General features: G+C 40.7%; 1 protein-coding gene across 1 annotated transcript in view; it reads right to left on the minus strand.

The window, feature by feature from the left end:
• Window positions 1–21,485, minus strand: part of Rnf217 (ring finger protein 217) — a 104,789-nt gene that overhangs the window by 25,795 nt on the left and 57,509 nt on the right. Inside the window, exon 2 of the mRNA XM_028766457.1 lies at window positions 7,084–7,317. Coding sequence (XP_028622290.1) covers window positions 7,084–7,317 — 234 coding nt within the window. The remainder of the gene's footprint in view (window positions 1–7,083; window positions 7,318–21,485) is intronic.

Genomic DNA, 21,485 nt, shown 5'->3' on the forward strand with positions numbered 1-21,485 from the left:
CACCAAAAATGATTCTTTGTTGTCTTTTGTTCCAAAACCTCAAGAGACAATGTGATGAAGGAAAACAAACAAAATCAGTTCTAAACACTACTGAGGTCAATTTATGTTAGGCCTGGATTATTATTTATGGTGTTTAGGGGCTAAAATATCAGGTGGATTTCAATATTTGACTGTTAGAAGTTAAGGGCAGGAAATTTTTCTAAAAATATAGCTGTATTATGAAATCAAGAAAGAAAGACAGGTGAGTTTGGCAAGGCTCCTCATAAATAAACAAAGGGAGAAAGAAATGCCGGCTTGCATCACCACTGAGCACCAATAAACACTTCACGGTTAACACAAGCAACACACCCTTTGTTTAACTGGCTTCCTTAAACCTAGCTGGACAACTGCATTTTTATCTCTTGGGCAACAACGTTTGAAAAGCTACATTTGTTTTCTGTCAGCTGCTAACAAGGATGCTGTCTCAAGAGAAGTCAGTCCATGTCAGGAGTTACACTGACCCTGGTGGCTGACTGGCTGCCTGCTTCTCTTTTGTAAGCAGTCAGTTTGAAGAGGTGGTGTGTGGGGGATGGTGGGTGGGGGAGAGGGCAGGATGTGGAAAGGAGTGCAGAGAATACTAATTTCACATTCATGGGGAAGCCGGGAATGTTTTTGCCCATAGAGAGATATTCTCTTGTCATTTCAATCAGAAGGCACGCTAAGCACGTTTTATACCACCTGTTGACCCAGTAACCTTCTAAAAGCCCTTAGGAAATTATTTTCACCACATACTGAAATAGCACGTGTGCAGCTTTAGGGAATATGATTGTCCAGAGGGCCTAGGACCATTACAGAAGCTAGAGCTGTAAGACTTTCTCCAGGACATCTGAGTGGCATTTCCTTCTATCTGATGGTGAGTCACAGCACCATTGTGCAAATCACTCCAGCTGAGCTTAATATTAATAACCTTGATGATGTGATGAGTGAAGGGCTGTTATCAGTTTTACCTTCAGGAGCCACAGAGGTGCTTTTGACGTGTTCCCTGTGTTGATATGCATGGCCTTCAACTGAGTCAGAATGAAAAATGGCTCATTCTTAGTCTTCATTTGGGAGGAGAGGGGAGCTTGGAATTGAAGGGCCTCAGTAAACTACAAGTAGCTGCTTCTGATCCTCAGTGATAAACTGTTCCTCTCTACTTCTCTCCCTGAAACAGAACTCTCACTTTTTCATTATGATGAGTTTAGTTATTATGATGGCTGTTCTTGGTTGTCCACTTGACTACGTCTGGAATTAATTAAAACCCAAGTGGCTGGGTATACCACTAAGGGATTTTTCTTAATTAAATCATTTGGAGTAGAAAGACACACCTTTAATCTGGATCTGGCCACATCTTTGGGTGTCGGCTGTGTAAGGAACATGGAAGGAAGCTCTCTGCTTCGTGCCTGCTTGCTCTCACTCCCATTCAGTGGCAGTACAGCCTTCTTCTTGGGATTCTGGTGTATACTGAAGACCAGCTGAGACACTCTGCTTCTAGTGGACTGAACACCTACTGGAGTCTTAACTTTCTGTCGGGAGACAGCTAATGAATGTTGCTGTATCTGGGCCACAACCTGTAAGCCACTAATAAACTCCCTTTCTTTTTCCCTTTATATCTCCCTTCCTTGCTTGCTTTCATCTACCTCTTTCTCTCATATATATGTATATATATGTAATATAAATATATATTTATACAGATTGATACCTGGTAAATAGATGATAAATAAATTCTATCAGTTCTGACCTAGAAAACCCTGACTAATAAAGTTAGAAATCTCTCTTCCTACAGCCCCCTACTACTGATGACATGTATAAATCACTTCTGACTCATGGTTCATGGGTATCTCTCTGATGTCCCAAGGGGTCTTAACATCATCAACATAACTCTAACTCAAGTGGTTTTCTATGACCCACTGCTTTTCTTGCAGGCACCCGGTCTCACCCATGCCTGCTCCTCTCACCTATCTCTTGCCCTATCTTGTCTCTACTCTTTTTGACTTCCCTCCCTTCTGGATACTCAGGGCTGCTGACCTTGCTCCCTTGCCTAACAATAACGACCACAGAGGTTTCTGGTATGTGTGAAACATTACTATCTGTCAGTCATGGTGCCAGTCCTTCACATGTGTGACTTCACTCAATCCTCACCACACTCTTAGAGCAGAGGTGCTATTACTCCCCCAGTTAAAGGTGTATAACTAAACTCAAGGTATTAGAGAAAGTGCGACAGGCTGAGAATACAAATCACGCTTACCTACGTTGGTAAACTCAACATTAAAAAGTGTAATGTGTTTACTCTTTAATAACCTTTCTAAGCGCTCCTGTCTTTTCTTTTCCCACACTCCCAACACTTTCCACCTGTATTTATTCCAGGACATTTATTATTATTATTTACATGTTGGCCACTTATTAGTTCCCATAGCATGTAGAAGTCATAAGAATACTGGCAAGTTTGTAGTTTCTTAGCAGCAATGAATGAAGCCAGCCTGGACCTGGCCCCCTAGATACCAGGTGGGAAGAGAGGCTGTAACCAGATGACTACACAAATGCACCATAAAATCCCAAATGATAGTCTCTATGGAGACAAACTTCAGGTGTGGGTGATACATTTGTCTCTAGTTGTCATGTGAGTACATTTAAGCCAATATTATATCATTGTGAACATGCTTGCGACTCGACAGGCATTAAGTATGACATTGGGACATTAAAGGAATGGTTTAGGCAAGAAATTGTATTTTTAATCAGAAATTGAAGTCAGCCTTATAGAAATGGAATTGTATCAATTTTTGACCTTATGGCACAAGTTCCTGGGAGATAATGTAAATATTTTGAAGAAAAAGTAAAATTGACTTGACAAGGTTGTCTTGGTATGTATTTCTCAACTCGGGAAAGCACTTATTCAATGTGATATGATTTTGACGGTGTTTAGAATACAGCACATTTTATTCAAATTACTCCCAGATGCAAACTGTTAACTGGGGGCCTGGAGAGACAAACAAGTGCCCCAGAGTTCTGATTACCTGCAGATGCTACATTCTATCTGTCCCACTGGCATCTGTTAAGAATAAATATTTAACGAATGGTCTTTACAAAACACATAGAAATGAAAGGCCCAGGTATGGCAGTTTTGATTTTTATGAGAGAAGCATCCATTCAGCTAGAAAATGACTATGACATTTTAAATCAGTTTTAGCCCGTTCCCTTAAGTGCTTCTGACTTGATAGCCAAAACCAGAGTAAATGCTCAGAGTGGCTGACATCTTAGAATGATGCTGTAACTTAGTGATTCAAGAAGTACTACAGAAAGAAATAAATGTGAAAAAGGACATGTTGATTGGTACAAAACCTGTGTGTAGCTATAAATAATATCATAAAGAGATATTAAATTATTTGGAAACATTAGGAATTACAGGCAACCTTTTTTGTTTGTTAATTTATGTCATAGTTTGAGTACCTTACTAAACTGGAAGTGAATTTAGTTATTGAGATAGACTAGGATACATCAAGATGGGGTGGGGAGGAACGTCCATTTGCTCACCTCAAGTATTAACATTTTAGTGTCAATTTACAGTGCTACCCTAAGAGCATGTCGGCCATGGGGCTTGCTGGCACGACCATGTCAGCACAACCCTTACCTCAGTATCAAGACTTTTGAGCATGTAAATTGGGTAGTGCTAATTAATGTACAGCTTGGTTCTAGTGATGAGAGATGCTATGTGAACATTACACTAAAGTAGTAAGAAGTACTGCTTCAGGAATTTCATGAATTCTGCCTCAAAATATGCCCAGCATTGAACAGGGAGAATCAATGTCTCTTGACTGCTGAGGTTTTCTCCTCTAGAAGAATAAACAGGGGCAAACAGTCATACCTACAGTTAGCGGCAGCCTCACTCTTGCTGAAGTCTGTAGAACAGCTGTTCTGAGTCATACTGCAGTTTGGCTCTGTAATGTTCTAATGGCCTATGGATGCTGGGGAAGGTTGGATTGCTACCTACAGAACTACTGGCTGATATAAGTTCTATAGGGGTGGCATTTAGGGACTGTCCTTGTCAGTATGTCCCTGAGGATGTACTGAGACCCAACCCTCACTTCTCCTTGGCTTCCTCTGTCACTCTCCAGTTTCCTGCTACCACAGACCCTAAGGCAATGCAGATAGCACATCAATGACCAAAGCTAGGAGGCAATCTTCTCTCCTTGTAAAATGCATTCTGCTACGGTGACATAAAGCTGTCTGGCACATCCTTACCCCAAACCCTGAAGATTTAAACTGCTCTGACTGAACAACATTTCTTTTGTTCTAAATTCCTGCTCTCCTCAAAGCACCTTTTCTTCTCCTGGTCCATTTGTTCTTTGCTCCTCTGCTTGACTACAGCCTATTGGATAGACACTGAAAGAACCCTATTGATTGGGATATATTATCCAAATACCTTTGGTTCACTCAAGACTACATATAGCTAAATATATACATAAGGTGTCAATTATGCTTATCTTGATGCAATTTTGATAAAACAAGACATATTTTATTCTTACAATAGTTGTACCTTAAATTATAGTACTTGTTGCCCATTTAGTAATAACATTATATTTTAAATTACTTATTTTCACTTTGATTCAATTATGCAGTCATGTTTTAATTACCAAAAATTCCATAACTGAGTATTGTTTTATATGTATATCCAATTTTGAAAGTAATTTAGAAAAAAGTATAGTACTTTAAGTAGTGGAAAGGCATAGTTTAGTTCTAAAACTAATCTTTTCTTTTTAACATTAATAAAACACAACTGGACTGGTTCCTCAACCTAAGACTAAGCATCATCCAATAAAAATGTTCTATTAAGATCCCACATCCTTGGGGCATGATTTCAGTCACATGCCTTCATAAGCTTAAGATGGCATGTTTTGCAGAAGACTGACAAGACACTTTCCTAACGGTTATGTACTACAGGGACTAGAGAACTTAACAACACCACAAATAAAAAGACTAAAGAGCCTAGGGCCTTCTAAGGCCAATTAGTCACGAAGAGACTTGGCCTAACCAAGCGAACTCTGGCTCACCAGGACCACAGCGGAGCAGAGGAAATCACTTGCTAACCAGTCTCCTTGAGGCTACAGGACAAATAACTGTGTGGCCATTGCTTCAAAGACACAGCACATGGGCAAGAACTGCCTCTAAATGAAGAGGACTTGAAACAGCCACTTGCTGAGAGGTGAGGAAGGACACAGGACACACTGTGGCAGCCTTACTGCCTCGTACTAAAAAAAAGTCCTCTGCTCTGCTGTTGGTCAGGCACCTAGTGAGGTGCAACATGTTGCAAGATGATTTTTCTACATAGGGCTGATACAATGTTGTGTCTTGACAGCTCCCTAGGCTGCCTCCTACAACCCAGCCTACGACTGCTGTCCTCGGTCTTGCCCTACTCTGAGTGCTGCAGGTCTGATTTCTCTCAGGTGCCTACAGAATGAGATTAAAACCTGTGAAGACTTCGTACAAGACTCAGCCTGCCTGGCTCTTATCTTCACAGCTGCCTCTCCTTTCCTTCCAACCGGTTTCCAGCACACCCCGCCTCAGCCTCTGGGCCTAAACACTGACTCAGGCTTACTCTGAAAAGCTGCCAGTGTCAGCCAGAACAATTCCTTCTCTTATTAGGCTATTCTCAACATCTGGCTAGTGTCAACCCAGGCACTCTACTTACATATGCATTGCAAATGTCTCTTTCTGCAACCACTGAATCTTAAGAGGCTCCACCCCCATGCCTATAGGGGAAATAAAGGTTTGTTCTCAGTGAGAAGCTTTGGAGCTTTAGGAGGCAAGAGTTTATGGCAAGCCTTCAGGTCACTGGGGCTATGCCCTTAGAAGGGGACCTTGGAACTCCAACTTTTTCTCCCACCCTCTTGTGCTGTACAACCATGAGATGAGTAGTTTTACTCAGTTGGTTCTCCTACACAGGCACAAAACAACCATGCTAAAGGACCCTGGACCAAAATGTCTCACACTGACCAACAGACAACAAAAACGTGTCCCCTCTATAAACTGACTATCATAGGGGCTTGTCACAGTCACAGAAAACTGGCAAACATACCTTTATGAGACTGTTTTGAAGCAGACTGTGTCACACTTGTTTGTCACTTAATGTATGTAAAGGCCAAGCACATGGCAACATTCTGCAAATAGTGAATGAGTGACATTTTATACAAATTTGCTCATTATAGAAGGTTGAGAAAAAGGAAATTGAGACCACCGAAAAAGTCAAGCTCCTTATTAAAAAAGAAACAAAGTTCTAGTATTTACGTAGCATTTGGTAATAGTGATGACTGTTGATATGTTTATAAAAAGATAAAGATGTATAGACTATGTTCTATGGGGGTGTGGTGAGGTAGTATGGGGGAAGGGAGTGCCTTGGTGGGCCCATGTCAAGGCATCCCTTCCCTTGAGGGACCAATTACATGCGACGATATAATATAGAATAGAGTTTATTCAGGGCATGGGGAGGGGAGTTAAGAGAGTAGTAGAGGCAGAGAGGCGGGGAAGGGAGGAGACAAGAGGAGAAGAGGGGAGGGGAAGAGAGGGGAGGGGAGGGGAAAGGAGGGGAGTGGAAGCCGGCCATGAACACGTCGAGAGAGGGGGAAAGGAACAGGGAAGGAAGGGGGGAAGGGAAGAGCCTAAGAGGGCAAGAGAGAAACAAGAGAACAAGGGAGAAAGAGAGGGAGGAGGGGGCAAGCGGTCCCTTTTATAGTGGGTCAGGCCTACCTGGCTCTTGCCAGGTAACTGTGGGGGTGGAGTTTAGACAGAATGCTAACAACTGTCACTCTAAAACTTGGTCTTTCCATTAAGTCATTAAATGAATTTCCAACATGATTAAATTCAGAGAGAAAACTTCAGTTAAATTCTCCAGTGATCTCTTAACATGGGTCTCCCCAGGCCACATGTCAGAATCATGGGGAGCATCCACTTACCTAGGGCTCGGACAAGGGGGTGAGAGAAGGAAAAGCCCATGTCATGCCCCACCACCAATCAGTCTATCCTGCTCCCATCCTGTGACCTTTAACCTACCAGTCTGGAGAGCACACTTACTTTGTATCTGCTTTCTGATCTGGATGGAGTGGGGATATGTCCTTTTTTCTTAAAGGTTGTGAAGTGTTTACATTGAGGGCAGGGCTTGGTGCTGGAGTCAATTCGGCCGAGTTCCAAGAAGTACTTATACTTGATGGAGTCCTCATGGGTTAAGTTGTAGACAACCGTTGTTTCCTCAAGGAATTCGAAACACTCTGTGACTGGGCATTTGATTTCTACTTGGCCAAGCTGTACCTGTGTGACGAAACAGAAAAGAAAAAGACCACTGGTTATTAAGGTTGTTTTTGCATACGGTGTCTTTGTATATAGATTATATAATTATCTCGTGCTTTCAAGAAAAGATTATCAACTATCTTTCCAAATAGAATAACAAATACTAGTCATTTTGAAACCTATACTAAGTACCAAAACCACTAATGAGGATCTGTAGGATGCTTAAGTGTCCTCTGATAAGTACATTTGTGAACCTGATGATCCACGGGCTCATTAAAGAAGCAGTAGTCTATCTACTGGCTTGGAAACTGCAAGGTAAGAGGGCATCAGGCAGAGAGCCAGCTACTTGATATGCAGACGACTGAAGACCCTGGGACCAACCAACCAAGAGGCAGTTCAGAGATTTCAACTTCACTGCAGTTTTCAATGCTATGCTTTGGGAACATTTTTAGAAAGAGAAAATGTTATAAAGTGCTGAAGTTTAATAGCTATTAGTTTATAACAGCCATGACCTAAAATTAATGTTTTCTGTGAACCTCCCTTGACAAACACATAAATACCTCTGATGTTATCACAATCTTAGAAATAAGTAAGAAAAGAAACTAAACACCTTTCTTTGGTATAGGAAAAATAAGAAAAGTCTGGGTTGTTATCAACCTAAGGATGTGAGTTCAATCCCCAAGACCCACAAAATAGAAGAAGAGGACTAACTTCCAAAAGTTGCCCTCTGCCCCCACATGCATACTTTGGCACAAGTCTCCTCTCTTATACACACATACACCAAATGAAGGAATATAAAAAAGCTGAAAATACGTTGGTGTTATTATGCCATTTTAAGTACAATGATAAAAATCTTATAACTATGAGAAAACATATCAACAAATGAATATGGTGGAAGATATTTTAAAAATAAGCCTGTTTGTGACATATTTTATACAACTTTCATGTAAAATTATAGGGTAATTAGTACTTTAACAGTCTACGGATATACTGGCAAGGGCATTTACTTAAAGCTGGCCAGACTCTTCTAAGATTTTATTTTCAGTTGTTCTTTACAGCCATGTTTTCCCTCTTCTCCAGACCATGTGGCTTTCATCTATTTTCCCCTCACTCTTCCTGTGTTCTTTTCTCTTGTGGGTGGGTATGTTCTGTTACTCAGAATGTCAGAATAGCATATCAATGTCAGAGTTGTAATTGCTTGTCATGTGAGTTTCAAGTGTCACCCTTCCTCTCATGGGGTGAGTGTGTGTGTGTGTTTGCGTGCACACACACACCCTGGCTAGACTCACCCATCACTACTCTGGAAAACATCCCAGTTCCCCTTTATTCTAAGTTTACTTTCTTGAAGTTACTACTCTTAAAAATGAATTGTGCTAACATCTCCCGTTTCAATCATTTTCTGTCATGTTTAATGTGTCTGTCACCTAGTTCCCATTCCAAATGTGAACAGTGACATTTTTGGTGTCACTTCTCTCCCAGTTCAGCTCTGTGGTCTTCTGGATAAATTAATGTTGTAAGGTATCAGGACTAAACTAGATTTTCAGACAGTTTCACTTTATAACCCAGGTTGGTCTCCTTTGCTCAGCCACCTTACTGCTAGACATCCTTCTACCACTGGCTTTCCAACTATGTTTTCTAGTAAATTATTTTGAATTATGCCTAAAGAAAGATGTCCTTATAACCTTTCCATATAGACATAAGTACCCATGGACCAGTGAGAGTTTGGGTTTATGACATTTGTAACAAATCCTTTAAAATGATAAAATGTTCCTTTTCTCATTCTCTGGGGATATCTGTGAAGCCCTGCTCAGAACTAGGCACCGAGTTAAGTGCTCAACCTCTGCAGGTACCTATCAAGAACAAAGTAGGTAGTTAGGACCCAGACTGAAGATCTGTCAGCCTGACAGGGTGGTGTCACCAAAAGATGTGGAAAGCATGGTCACTTCAGACCTGAGAGGATCAGACCAGCCTTCTCAAAATGAGTGAAGTTCCAAGTGTCAGCTTAAAATTGTCGGGACTTAGCCAGTAAAGGTGAAACTGCTCCAAGCACACAAAACCAACACAGTGAAAGGCCTGGAGACAAATGCAGAGCTCTCTGGAGCAGGGCTGCCATGTTCCATTCACCCCGACTGCATTGACTTACACAGCAAACATCCATGTTAACTGATGATCACACCCTTAAAAGAGGGTAGAAAAATTGGATTGAACCCCAAAGTATCAGTACAGAAGAGGCTGTAAACTAATGAGCTTGCATCAGAGCACAAGGGCAGGGTGTTATGCTATCTGAGGACCCTGGAAATTTTCCCCTATAAAAATAGACAAGCATTCGGTTCTTAGCACATTGAAGGAGAATTTCTCTCATTTATTGGGTAACAGCCCATTTTAGTGCTTAAGTGCCCAGGCTACCTGTTACCAGTTTGACACTTGCATTTAACCCCCATCTTCCTTCGTTTGCATTTACTTATTTCAGCCATGTAAGGGGTAGCAGCGATGGATGCGACACTTTTATAGCTATCTGGGAACAGTCGGGTCTTAAAGGAAATGCCATGCACTTTGGAGAGTAGAACCATACCAGGCATCCCAAGGACAGGGCTATCTTGTTACTCTTTGAGCAGTGGGTGTTTATTACCTGACCACACTGGGATGCCATCCAGCATCCAGCCGGGCACCTGCTCTTCTTCAGTGGTTCTTGGCTTTCTACGAACCTATTCCATTTCCACAGACACCATATTTCCTGTAGTTTTCACTCTATTCTTTCTCAAAGCTCCAAAATCCTTACACCACAACACTGAGCCAGTGACTTCACACCTCATTCTACTGATCACAGGGAGACATTAGGCACATATTACCAAATTGCTCACTAGCAATGCCATCAGTCTACCTCCATCTGGCCCTCTCTCTTCTAGCTTTCTTAGTATAAGACGGACCTGACTTCTAGAACAAGTACACAAAAGTCCCTGGAAAAGTTTTTTTGAGATTTAAGTTTCCTAGCCTACTTTAGACTTACACCTTCAGAATTTGAATTATTTTCAGGAAGCCAATAATTGACAGTTGGAATAATGACTCAAACTTTTCGATTAACGCATACTTCCTCCTAAGAACCACACCCCTTCTCATGTACAGTGTGACTCATGACCTGTCTGACTCTTGGCAGCTACATGTATATTGTTTTCAGAGCAGTTTTCTCAAAAGATTATCTGATAAGTATCTTGAGTAGGCAATGTGTATTCATTTATTTATCCAACAATATATATTCTATTAATTCAAGGATACACTTAAATAAAAACCCTTTAATACTGAGAAAGTAAAATTTGTCTTACAAGCCATATCTGATTAGCATTAAGTTGAATTTGCAGTAATTTTATTTTTGGATGGTACATGGCCTAACAGCATATCCCACAACTCGTCACCTGTTAGATTTCTGCAAACTGTGGGCTTCACAGGGCAGGCAACCTGAAGTACTTGTAGAGATGGGAGGAGACAGCCATGCTGGGCTTATTAGAAGAAAAGAATTTTAAAAGCAGATTGCTATCTTTGCCATAATGGAGAAGTGGCAGCTTTCCACTGAGCCTGGAGAGGCTGTGCGACAGAGAAAGTTTCCACAGGCAAAGGAACCAAGGACTGTGGTTCCCTCCTGGACAGGAGGAACCTGATGTGCCTATGTTCAGAACACAGGCCAGTGGATAAAGTTTACTAAGCCTGGGACAGAATTGTGTGGAATGAAGCTGGAGTGTCAGGTAAATGGGATCATACAGGCTTTCCTGATCATATTAAGAATTCTGAATTAAACTATAAATTCAATTTGGGTCACTTCCAGGTTTTAAAAGGTGTAACATATCCCATTATTAAGAAAATAAATCATTCAAGCTCTTCTTGGAGAATGTACCTACAATACAGGAGCCAAAGTACAGGCTAAGAAAATAGTAGCTCTCAGATAAAACCTGGCTCTACCAGATGTTCAGGAATTTGGGTATCTAAGGAGGCAGGAAGTATACAGCAAATTTTGTAAGTGAGATCAATTAAGAACTTATTAAAATTGACAAAAATTATCTGTGTTTATACTGTACAACATGAAGCTTTAAAATATGGATACACTGTGGACTGGACAGCAGTGATTAGTGTTGACAGTTTTTGCAACTTGGGTGTAACATTACCACTTCAATTAGTATCTGCCCAGTGTTTTATAAAGCCTTCATTGGGAATAATTACAAACATATGGGGAAAGAGTAGATAGGCCCTATGAATCCACAAGTATTCACTCTCATATTTAAACAATTGTCAATTTATGACCAATAAATACTCTTTCTTTGGGGATGTGATTCATTTAGATCTTGCATCTCATTTCAAAGTGAATGCCCAACATCCTGTCATTTCATTCATAAATATTTTCATATGTTTCCAAGAACTAAGACATTCCTTTTTTTTTACTATAACTATGATGCCAAACATTTCCCCAAATGTCTCTTAATATCAAACCAACATTTTCAAATGCCAGCCAACTTCTGTCTATAGTAAACTGACGTTCTATGTACACATAAACTGACTTTGCATGTTTGTTGTGTTCAATGCTGATGCCACTACTTACATCACTGAAAAATATGTTCTCCACTTCTTCTAAACAAGTTCAATCTTGTAAGAAAAAAAATTACTTAACTGTAAAACAATCTCCAAGGTGTCAGGAGGGAGCATAATTATCCACTTAACACCTGAGCTACATAGCTAATTTGCCACCTGAGAGAACTCAAAAGTAATTTAGTGGCTAAGGTGAGAGGGACCTCTGAAGTGGTAGATTAATTAATTAAATTCCCCAAAGAAAAGGATGGAAAAGGTACAATCTGGGGTCTGGTTTGGACCTTGGTATTAAGTGCTAGATAGGAGACTTTACAAGGTGTTTACAGCCTTTTGCCTAATTGATAACAAAGGACTGTATTGTCTATATCCTGACCAGTGAACAACAGCATCAAGACACTTTCAGCATTCACTAACTCACGGAGTGCTGTGGAGCACTGCACAAACGCTTTCCCAGCTCACTGCTTTCCAGCATCAGTAACCACAAAAAGGCAGATGCTCTAGGGCACATATTTTTGTTTTAGTTTTTGGCATATGTATACATGTTAGTGGATGGACATGCAGCTGTGTGCATGCACATAGGTGTGGAGGCCAAAGACGAAGGACAGGTGTTTTCACAGACTGCTTTCTTTACTAAACCCAGAGCTTGTAAGTCTGGCTATCCAACTAGCCAACTTGTGTCCTCTCCTGCGTGCTGGGAATACAGACAGATGCCATACCCACTGGCTTTTACGTGGGTGCTAGGGACTCAAGTTCTAGTCTTCACACTTGCACAAGTATGTTATCTACTGAGCCATCTGCACATGCTTCTTTAGTTTCCTCAGCAGCTTCCATGGTGTCCTGTGATGACGCCTTAGAGTTTTTTTCTTTTTATATAGTTCTAGCAGGTACAAGCAGCATCAGTGCAAAGACAACCATACTTAGGAACCTGAAGGAAAAATACCAAAGACACACATAAAATAATAAACGAAACCATGAAAAAGAAGCATATCACAAAATGAGAAAATGTTAGCCCTAGGTGCCTTGCAGGTAAATTCACTAAGCAGTCAAGGTTAAAATAATATTAATATTACACAATAATTTTTCATAAAAAGGGGGAAAAGGGGAGAGAAAGAAACCATTATTGTTGGGTTTATGGAGCTAGCATAACCCTGATAACAAAACTTGCAACAGAAGTTGCAAGGAAAAAAATATTGAGCAATCTCTTCTATAGCCATTGAAGCAAAAACCCTGACAAAGCATTCACAAATGAAACTGACCAACACAGGAGAGATATAATGATAAAGTTGGCTATATTGCAAAAATGCAAGCAAAGGATTATCAGTTGAAGCATTTCGCACATTGATAGTACAAAGGAGCCTTGCTGTCCCGCTGAATCTCACTCACCATGGTGTTTGTCAAGAACAAGCACCTGATGAAAGATGGCAGAGGGGAGCCACGGAGAAAGTGGTTTATCCATATTTTAAGAAAGCTCTGTCAGACATGAAAGCTCTGGACAGATCAATATTGGACACAGAAGGGATCCAGAACTGCATCCCACAGCCCTAGCAACTGTGTGGACAAAGTGGACCTTGCTGCTCTGCAGATTGATTTTGGAGCTTTATTCTAACCCTTGAGGATGTTTGGGGCAAGCCTGTCTGATTAATTTACATAGAAATGATCTAATTTCGGACAAAATGTGTTCTATGGTCAAAAGAGTTGGTCAGTAAGGGCCTGCAGACCACCCTAAAACATTGCAGGCTCTTGCCATTGCTTTTCGGTTGTCCTGCAGAACTTGATGTTAAGACCCTGTTGCTGAAGATATTACGTATGTGAGTCAAAGGATACAGAGACATCAAGCCGATACCATCATGAAAGTTTCATCCCTACTGGCTAGCTTCCATGGTGCAGGAAGTCTCGCTCATGCTACTGGGGGAGGAACATGACCACCAGTCTTTATCAAGCTGTGAACCCTGGAAGCTATTTTATAGCAATGAGTATATTGACAAGAGAGGCCCTCTACTGCAATAGTGGCAGCAGGATTAACCAACCACTTTCTGATTGGATCTAAGGACCATTACCATTGAGATGGAAATCATGTTTGGTACTACTAACTGGGCCAAAGACCTGAATGTGGTTAAGTCATTGACTTTAGGGAATAACCTAATATCATTCTGTCAAATAAACACAGTATGAAACAGCACCACTCATTCCCCCTGGGTTCTTATCTTTATGCTTATAGATCATGTATTTTCAACTCTCATCAGAGAGTTCCTTTTTGGAACACATGGTGGTTAACATAGACACCTACAACTTCTAACATGCAGAGCGTAAGAGTCTATAAAGTGATCTGCTCTAATTGGGACATCTGTATCAGAGCCCACCCCTCAAGGCTCAGGGATCATCTCAGAAGAGGTGGTAATAAGAATTTAAGAGTTAGAGGCAGTAATTGTCTGCAATGAATCAGAAGTTGCAGGCCATAGCAGAGCCCCTGCACACATGAACTTACAACAACTGTGAATACATGCACAGACTTGGATAAGACCAAGCCAGCCAAAATCCCAGCGTGGATGGGGAAAGCTCATTACGCTATATCCCTAGCTAAGGATCTACTGGCAGTTGATGACTTCTAGTATGATATGGAGTTTTCCTCAGACCTCAGAAAGGCTAGTTATATTTCAGTAGACAATCCTACATCCTTGCACATACAAGAACTCAGTTGCTTTTTTTTTTAAGAGAATATGAAATTAAGAAAGAAAAATGGTTGAGGGATAGTGGAAGAATTGGAGGGGAAGCACACACATTTGATCAAAGCACACACATGCATATATGACATTCTCAAACAACAACAAAAGGCAGGCTGTGATTACAGCTTACAGTAGCGTTAAGCCTACTGGCAGTTATTGACTTCATCTATTCTGCATTGGTTTTATAAAAACACAACAACCAGTGAGCAAGACCTTCAGTACAAACACATCTGCCATTCCCAGAAGATAATGCGAGAAATCATGATCCAAGAGGACACACAGATGTCGTGAAAGACGAGGATAATATACTGCTTCTGGTTGGCATCGGGGAAGACACAGGAAACGCTTGCCTGTCAGCATCTCCCCTTCAGCGTACTTTTCTTAGGAAAGGAGGAATGCTGAAAGAGGCCAGGTTTGAACTGGGAAAGCTCTTGGAGCTTCCTGGTGAAAGCAATAGGTCAGGAAAAGCTGCTGGAAAAGAGCCAGGTAGGTGCCAATGCTTGACGTGAAACACCAGTCCAAAGACATGCTTAAAATTCAAAGCTTTAATAGTAACAAATTTTAAAAATCATATTTTTAAGAAAATAAAATTTAAAACAAAATAAATGAGAAAAATCATTTGATTATCACACACTGGAAAAAAGTTAATATATTCATCATCTATTCAAGAGAAAACCTTGAATCTCAGCAAATCAGGGTTATATGAAAAGTGTCCTCAGTGTGATGAGAAACAGCTAGAAGAACGGCCACAGCAAACGCCATGTTGTGAAACACTGACATTGTCTTCTCAAAGTTAAATAAGCGACAGTGATCCCCAATGTCACTTTTATTCAACACTGAGTAGAGCACATGACCAAAGCAAGATGATGAAAGGAGGAAATGAGAGCTGAACCACTGGAAAAGAGGAAGACAATCCTTCATGACTTGCAGATTTCATGACGGTACACATAGAGAACTTGAGTTCTAACAGATAAACCATTAGAATTAAATGTGAATCTAGCAAGTGCAAGATGCTGCACAGGCTCGTCGTGGAATCTAGACTACAGTTAATGAAAAGAAGAATAAAGGAAGGACACACGGACACAGGTAGAGGACCAATGAGATACACCACCCATAGTGGCAACAGCAACCAGAAACCCAGCATATTCATTTAATGTATCTAAAGCAGAGGCAGGTTTACTCTACCAGCTGAACAGGGTCTCTGTAGGGTGGCTACCTTGAGCTGTAGTCATTTGGAAGAAGGAAGCTGTGGTTGATAGTTTCTGTGTAGGCTGTCATTATTCACTCAGACCAGAGGAAGGCTTTACTGGCCCTCTGAGCCTCACCACAGGAAGGATTTGCTGTCTGGACATCTGAAGCACTGGGTTGTTGACATAGCTGTGTTCATGTCAGCAAAACAAACTCCCTCAGGACTTCATCCACTCTGCACACTCATTCAAGGTTTCTCATTCAAGGTTTCTCCGCTCCACGTAAGCAAGGATACTAAATAGGTTAGTAATACACAAGCTTACATATTTCTGTATACTGGTTATAAGAAATTAAAGATAATCTTCAAGAACCAATGACATTTTGGATGATTAAAAAAACCATTTCCAACAGAGACTAATGTAACAGATTATCTCCTCATACAAACATCTGAAAGTACTTTGTAGTCAAAAAGCAGCAAATGACTGGAAGGTCACACTGCATTCTGGGACTCCAAGGACACACTGCATTCTGGGACTGGGAAGACACACTGCATTCTGGGACTGTGAGATTCAACACTGTCAGGTGTAAAAACCAACCTGGAAGCAGATACTAATTCAAGTCAGTGAAACTTCTAGCAGTTTTCCTTTTTTATTTTGGGGGAAAGTAGGCTCAACATTATGAGATAATTTGAAAACATATATAGATAATCATGGCAGTTTCTGCTGTTTGAGCTGCCCAGAGCTCATCGCAAACATGTATCTGCCATTGTAAATATGAGGAGAGAGGGCCTTTGTAAATATGAGGGAAGGCGACTGACTGAGGAAAGTGGAGCCCCTGCGAGTGGGATCAGTGCCCTTATGAAAGCAACTCCAGAGAGCGGCATCTCCCCTTCTATGTTGAGAGGACACACTGGAAAAAACAGCTGTCTACAAACACAGGCAGTCTCAGGGCTCAGCTTCAAAAGTTCCAGTTCATGCTTACTGTGGGGGCCTGTAGTGGCGCCATAGTGCATGTGGCAGAACATGCAGCAGAAGAGGCCAACCTTACTTCATGCATCTAGAAAGTAAAGAGTCACAGATGGGAGCATCTTAGTATTCCCTTCAATACTTGTCACCCAGTGAACTACCTTCTTTCATGAGCTCCTACCTCCTAAAGGAACCCCTATTTTCCTATAGTGCCCCAGGACGAGAACCAGCTTCCACATGTAAAGCCTCGGGAGGCTTTCAATATCTAAAGCTGAACAGCTCCCTAGCTTTGGTACTTGATTATAAAGGCATGAGTGGACTAAGAAAATACTTGGTCAAGAAAAGAATAGCAGTAAATCTTGTTCTGCAAGATTTAAAACTGATCAGGCAGTTCCAGGATTACAATACTATGGTGTTGGCTTCAGGACAGTTCCTGCAACAGTGGACCAGGAGTATGGAACAAAAAGAATTCCACAGGGAAGCTAAACATACCAATGCTACACAGTAAGGTGGCAGACAGCTGTTTCAGTAACTCATCTGGGTTCCTTAAATATCCACCACCATTAGTCTTAGGTGTCCCCTTTACATGAGCTGGGTTATAGTTATATACATGAAAGGAGGTAAAAACGAAGCCTCTAAAGACACCCAAGAACACTTTTGGAACGGAAAGTGTTTCTTACACATGATGGGAAAACATTCATTATATAAACGAGTCAATTTTAACCTATACTCACCAAAAAAATAAAGAAGAGTAGAAACTCATAATTATGAAATGGTATTCACAAAGAAGACATGACAAGTCTTACATAAACAGAAAATATAAAGAGTGAAAAAATATAACCAACCCAGTAAAAAAATGGTCAAAGGGCAGAGGATTTCAGAAAAGATGTCCACATGACCATGATGAACATGGAAGTGTGCTCAGCTTCGTGAGTGCTCAGAGTAGAGGCACAGGGCAGGTGCTTCAGAATTAACAAACTAAATTTTCACAGGGCTTAGAAAGTCAATATATTGGCTAGGGAGAGATGGCTTAGTGGGTAAGGAACCTGTCAGGGAAGCAATGAGGACCTAAATGTGCATTTCTAGAACCCACAGTCACATGGAGCCACACACATTTGGTGTGCTATGTTCCTATGTCCCAATGTCTCTACGCTGAGATGGGAGGCAGAGACAGGAGAACCCAGAAGCTCATGGGCCAGGTAGCCTGGTACATTCGGCAATGAAATGAAAGATTTTATTTCAAGATAGAAGCCAAAGGCAAACACCTGAGACTATGACAAGCACATACATAGCACATAAACACGCACTCGCGCACACACACACACACACACACACACACACACACACGAGGAAGGAGAAGGGGAACGTGAAGGGGAGAAGAGTGATAAGATTAAACAAACACTAAATATTTAAAATAACTATAGAATTAATGGGTTATTGGATTTTACATAACCAGTTCTGGGTGCTCTCCTTCACGTCGTCATGCTCCTGTATCCTGTATTACTTAAACGATTCCCCCTTCACTCTCTGGATTTCTATAATCACCTACTGAAGTAAATTTAAACATTCAAACTCAAGTGTTTTAAGGTCGTAAATTCTCATAGTTCTTCAACAAAGAAGTAGGATGCAAACACAAATGACAAGCCTGGGTCTCAGCCCGGCCCTGTTTCCTCACACATTCCCACAGAAGGCTGGGATTTCCTTCCAGAGACTTTGAAGGATGGATGAGAAATGCAAGGATCTCCCCTGTCCTCCCAACCTCAGATGCCTATGAATAATACAGGCAATGCGTCTCAGAGCTGTGTTTAATATGAACTTGAGTAGGTTTTACTGTTTCTTCATAATTCCCAGTTCAGCATACCATTTTATTGTAACCAGTCATCACGCTCATATGGATATTTATGTTATTCTTAGTGCTTTGTTGTGTCAAACAATGCTGGACTCTCTAATATTTTACATGTATTATTCAACTCTATGCAATTACTTAAGTAAGATGAATGCTCTAGGTTAGAATTGTTGGCTTTAAAGAAAATGCTTGCATTTAATGGATAGTACTAGTTTGTTCTCCACTGGGCAGTTAAGAGTTGGTGTGGTACCTCACATCTGTAACCCCAGTACTACGGAGGCAGAAAAAGGAGGACCATGAAGTCAGGAGCCACCGGACCGACACATTAAGATTATATTTCAAAAGAAACAAAAGAGAAAACTTAATGAACAATTTCAAAATAAAGCTTTGCCTAATAGGTATGTAGAATGTTTAGATTCAGGAATTTATAGGGTAATGACTGCTTTTTCTTTGTTTATTATAAAAATCATAAATCCAGTGTAATTTCCCTTTTTGAGAAGCACACTGAGATGTAATATCAGATACGAATCAATTTTTAGATGTCCCTAACTTATCTTGATCCTTTGAGAAGATAGCTTCCTACTTCTCATCAATACCTGGAAAATATTACCAGAAAGGGCCTTTCCCCTCTTTAAATCCAAGTTACGGAACAAGTATTTAGGCTAAAGAATACCTGAGGTGTCACATGTGTGTAAATGTCCAATTTTTATAACTACTTATTTAAGTGAATTTAAACACTTAAGTTCAGATGTTTTACGGTTGCTGTGCTGTCATCTTATCTGAGATCATCAGCATCCTTTGCATCCCGCAGTCCCTCGTGTGCCCAGTCCCTCTTACTCCACTCTAATCTTTACTGCTTGTTGCTTTTAGATTTGATGTTTAAGTGAGATCCTGTGGTAACTAGTTTTGTGTACCTTTATCCCAATCAAGACAGTGCCCTCAGGGTTAGGAAAGGCCAGAGCTCCTTCTGCTTTATCCACTCTACTGCATGCATGCATGCTCGTTATCCACTCATCTGTTGGTGGGCTTTGGGCTGTTCCCAAGGCATAGCTTGACCAGAACTACAATGGGTATGAAAATACAACTATTATATCTTTAGGAGGCATATCCTCTAATGGGGTCACTGGATTATATGGTAGTTCTGCTGTAACTGTTTCCAATAGCAGCTGTGCTAACATTGCCAGTCAACAGTATACAGGGTTATTTTCCAGAGCATTGTTTTAAAGATACAATTCTGATCATCACATTTCATAAATTAAAGTACCCAATACCCTTACATTAAAATAAAATGAAAACTTCTCATTATGTGAAGCTAGCCCTAACTCATGATTTGTCCACTTCAAGGGCTCGCTATTCCCCTGTCACAGGCTATGTCTCCATCATATTGGCTTTCCTCTGGGCCCTTACACTCAAAACTGCATATGGTGATCATAAAACAACATGTACCTTTGGCAAATGATGCTTACTCAAGTAATTTTATTTGTACTGTTTTTCCTGTTGTCTTATAACTCCTTAAAGATAGAAACTGTGGCTTGCTTATTCCTGTACCTCCTACATCGTGTTGATGACCTGGCACAGAGTGTATACCTAATAAACATGTATTAAAATTAAAAAAGAGGCCAGTACAGCTTTGTATGGGGCCTGCGATGTAATGATCAGGTGTCATTCATAGTACGGGAGCGTAGGTGAGAGAATGACCCTGTTATAATAAACAGTATATGATTCTGGACTATTTTAACAAGGGTGAGGAGGCATGCAAAATGTCTCCCTCAGTGGTAAAGAGGATAAAAATGATCAGGCCTAAGTATTAGAGCAGAGTCACTCAGGCTGTAAGGCTAGCCTTGTAAGAATGACCCATACTCACGGCTTGCTATGGTCTTAGATGGCGCTGGTGATCGTTGAAAAAGGGAATTTCTGTGGCTCTGACTACCCATTCTTCACTGTCCAGCTTCCTATAAGTGTTCCTAGGCAACTTAGAAGCAAACAGTATTATGGTTTAGAGATTAAGGGTCCCTGCCACCATCTTAGATACTGAAGGGTTAACCTCACACTATATCTTCATCAATGGATTCGTCTATTGCTTCATTCAAACTCTCAATAGAGAATTGGAAGGTAATAGAACCCACAGGCAGGGTGTGCTTCAATGATGTGTCCTGGAAAGGTAGACCTAGTCCTAGGCCCCATCCTGCCAACTCTCCTTGCTTCCAGGAAACTACAGACAACAAACAACTTCTCATCTTATAGCCCAGAAAGATCAGATCCAACCAACCACAGTCTTAATCCTCTGATACTATGAGCCAAAATGGATCCCACTGGATGTTCTCTTAAGTTCTCTTTGTCTTAGTGACCAAAAGCTAAGTAACACAAACATTTACTACTGACGTTTATTAATGCATTAGTTACTGAACTTTCACTAGCTGACTAAAACATTAATGGACTTCTGCTAAAAATGATAGAACTATACACATTTTATCTGATTGTTAAATAATTTCATTATTTCATATGAAAGATCTGAGATATCTCTTTTTTTATTCCTAAATCAAAAAGCTATAATTTGGGTCCCACTGGATAGAAGTATCAGGGAAAATGGATGGCTTCGTTGGGTCCAGTGTGTGATTACTGTAAGACTCTTAAGACACACTGTCAAACAGACTTGCAAATGCTATATTTACTTACTTTGCAGCTGTGGCCACTGTTCTTTTTTCTCTCATAAGGGCATATTGGGGCTTGGGGCACATCTGATAACAGCTTTGGTCAGTGGATGGCCTTATTTACTGAAGGATATAATACCTTATTTTCCTTGGTTTATCATCTAAATACTACTATTTTAAACAAGTCATTTTATTTTCTGAACAATTCTCTCTCTCTCTCTCTCTCTCTCTCTCTCTCTCTCTC

This window comes from Grammomys surdaster, unplaced genomic scaffold (assembly GCF_004785775.1).
Source record: "Grammomys surdaster isolate TR1022 unplaced genomic scaffold, NIH_TR_1.0 168, whole genome shotgun sequence".
Taxonomy (NCBI): Eukaryota; Metazoa; Chordata; class Mammalia; order Rodentia; family Muridae; genus Grammomys; species Grammomys surdaster.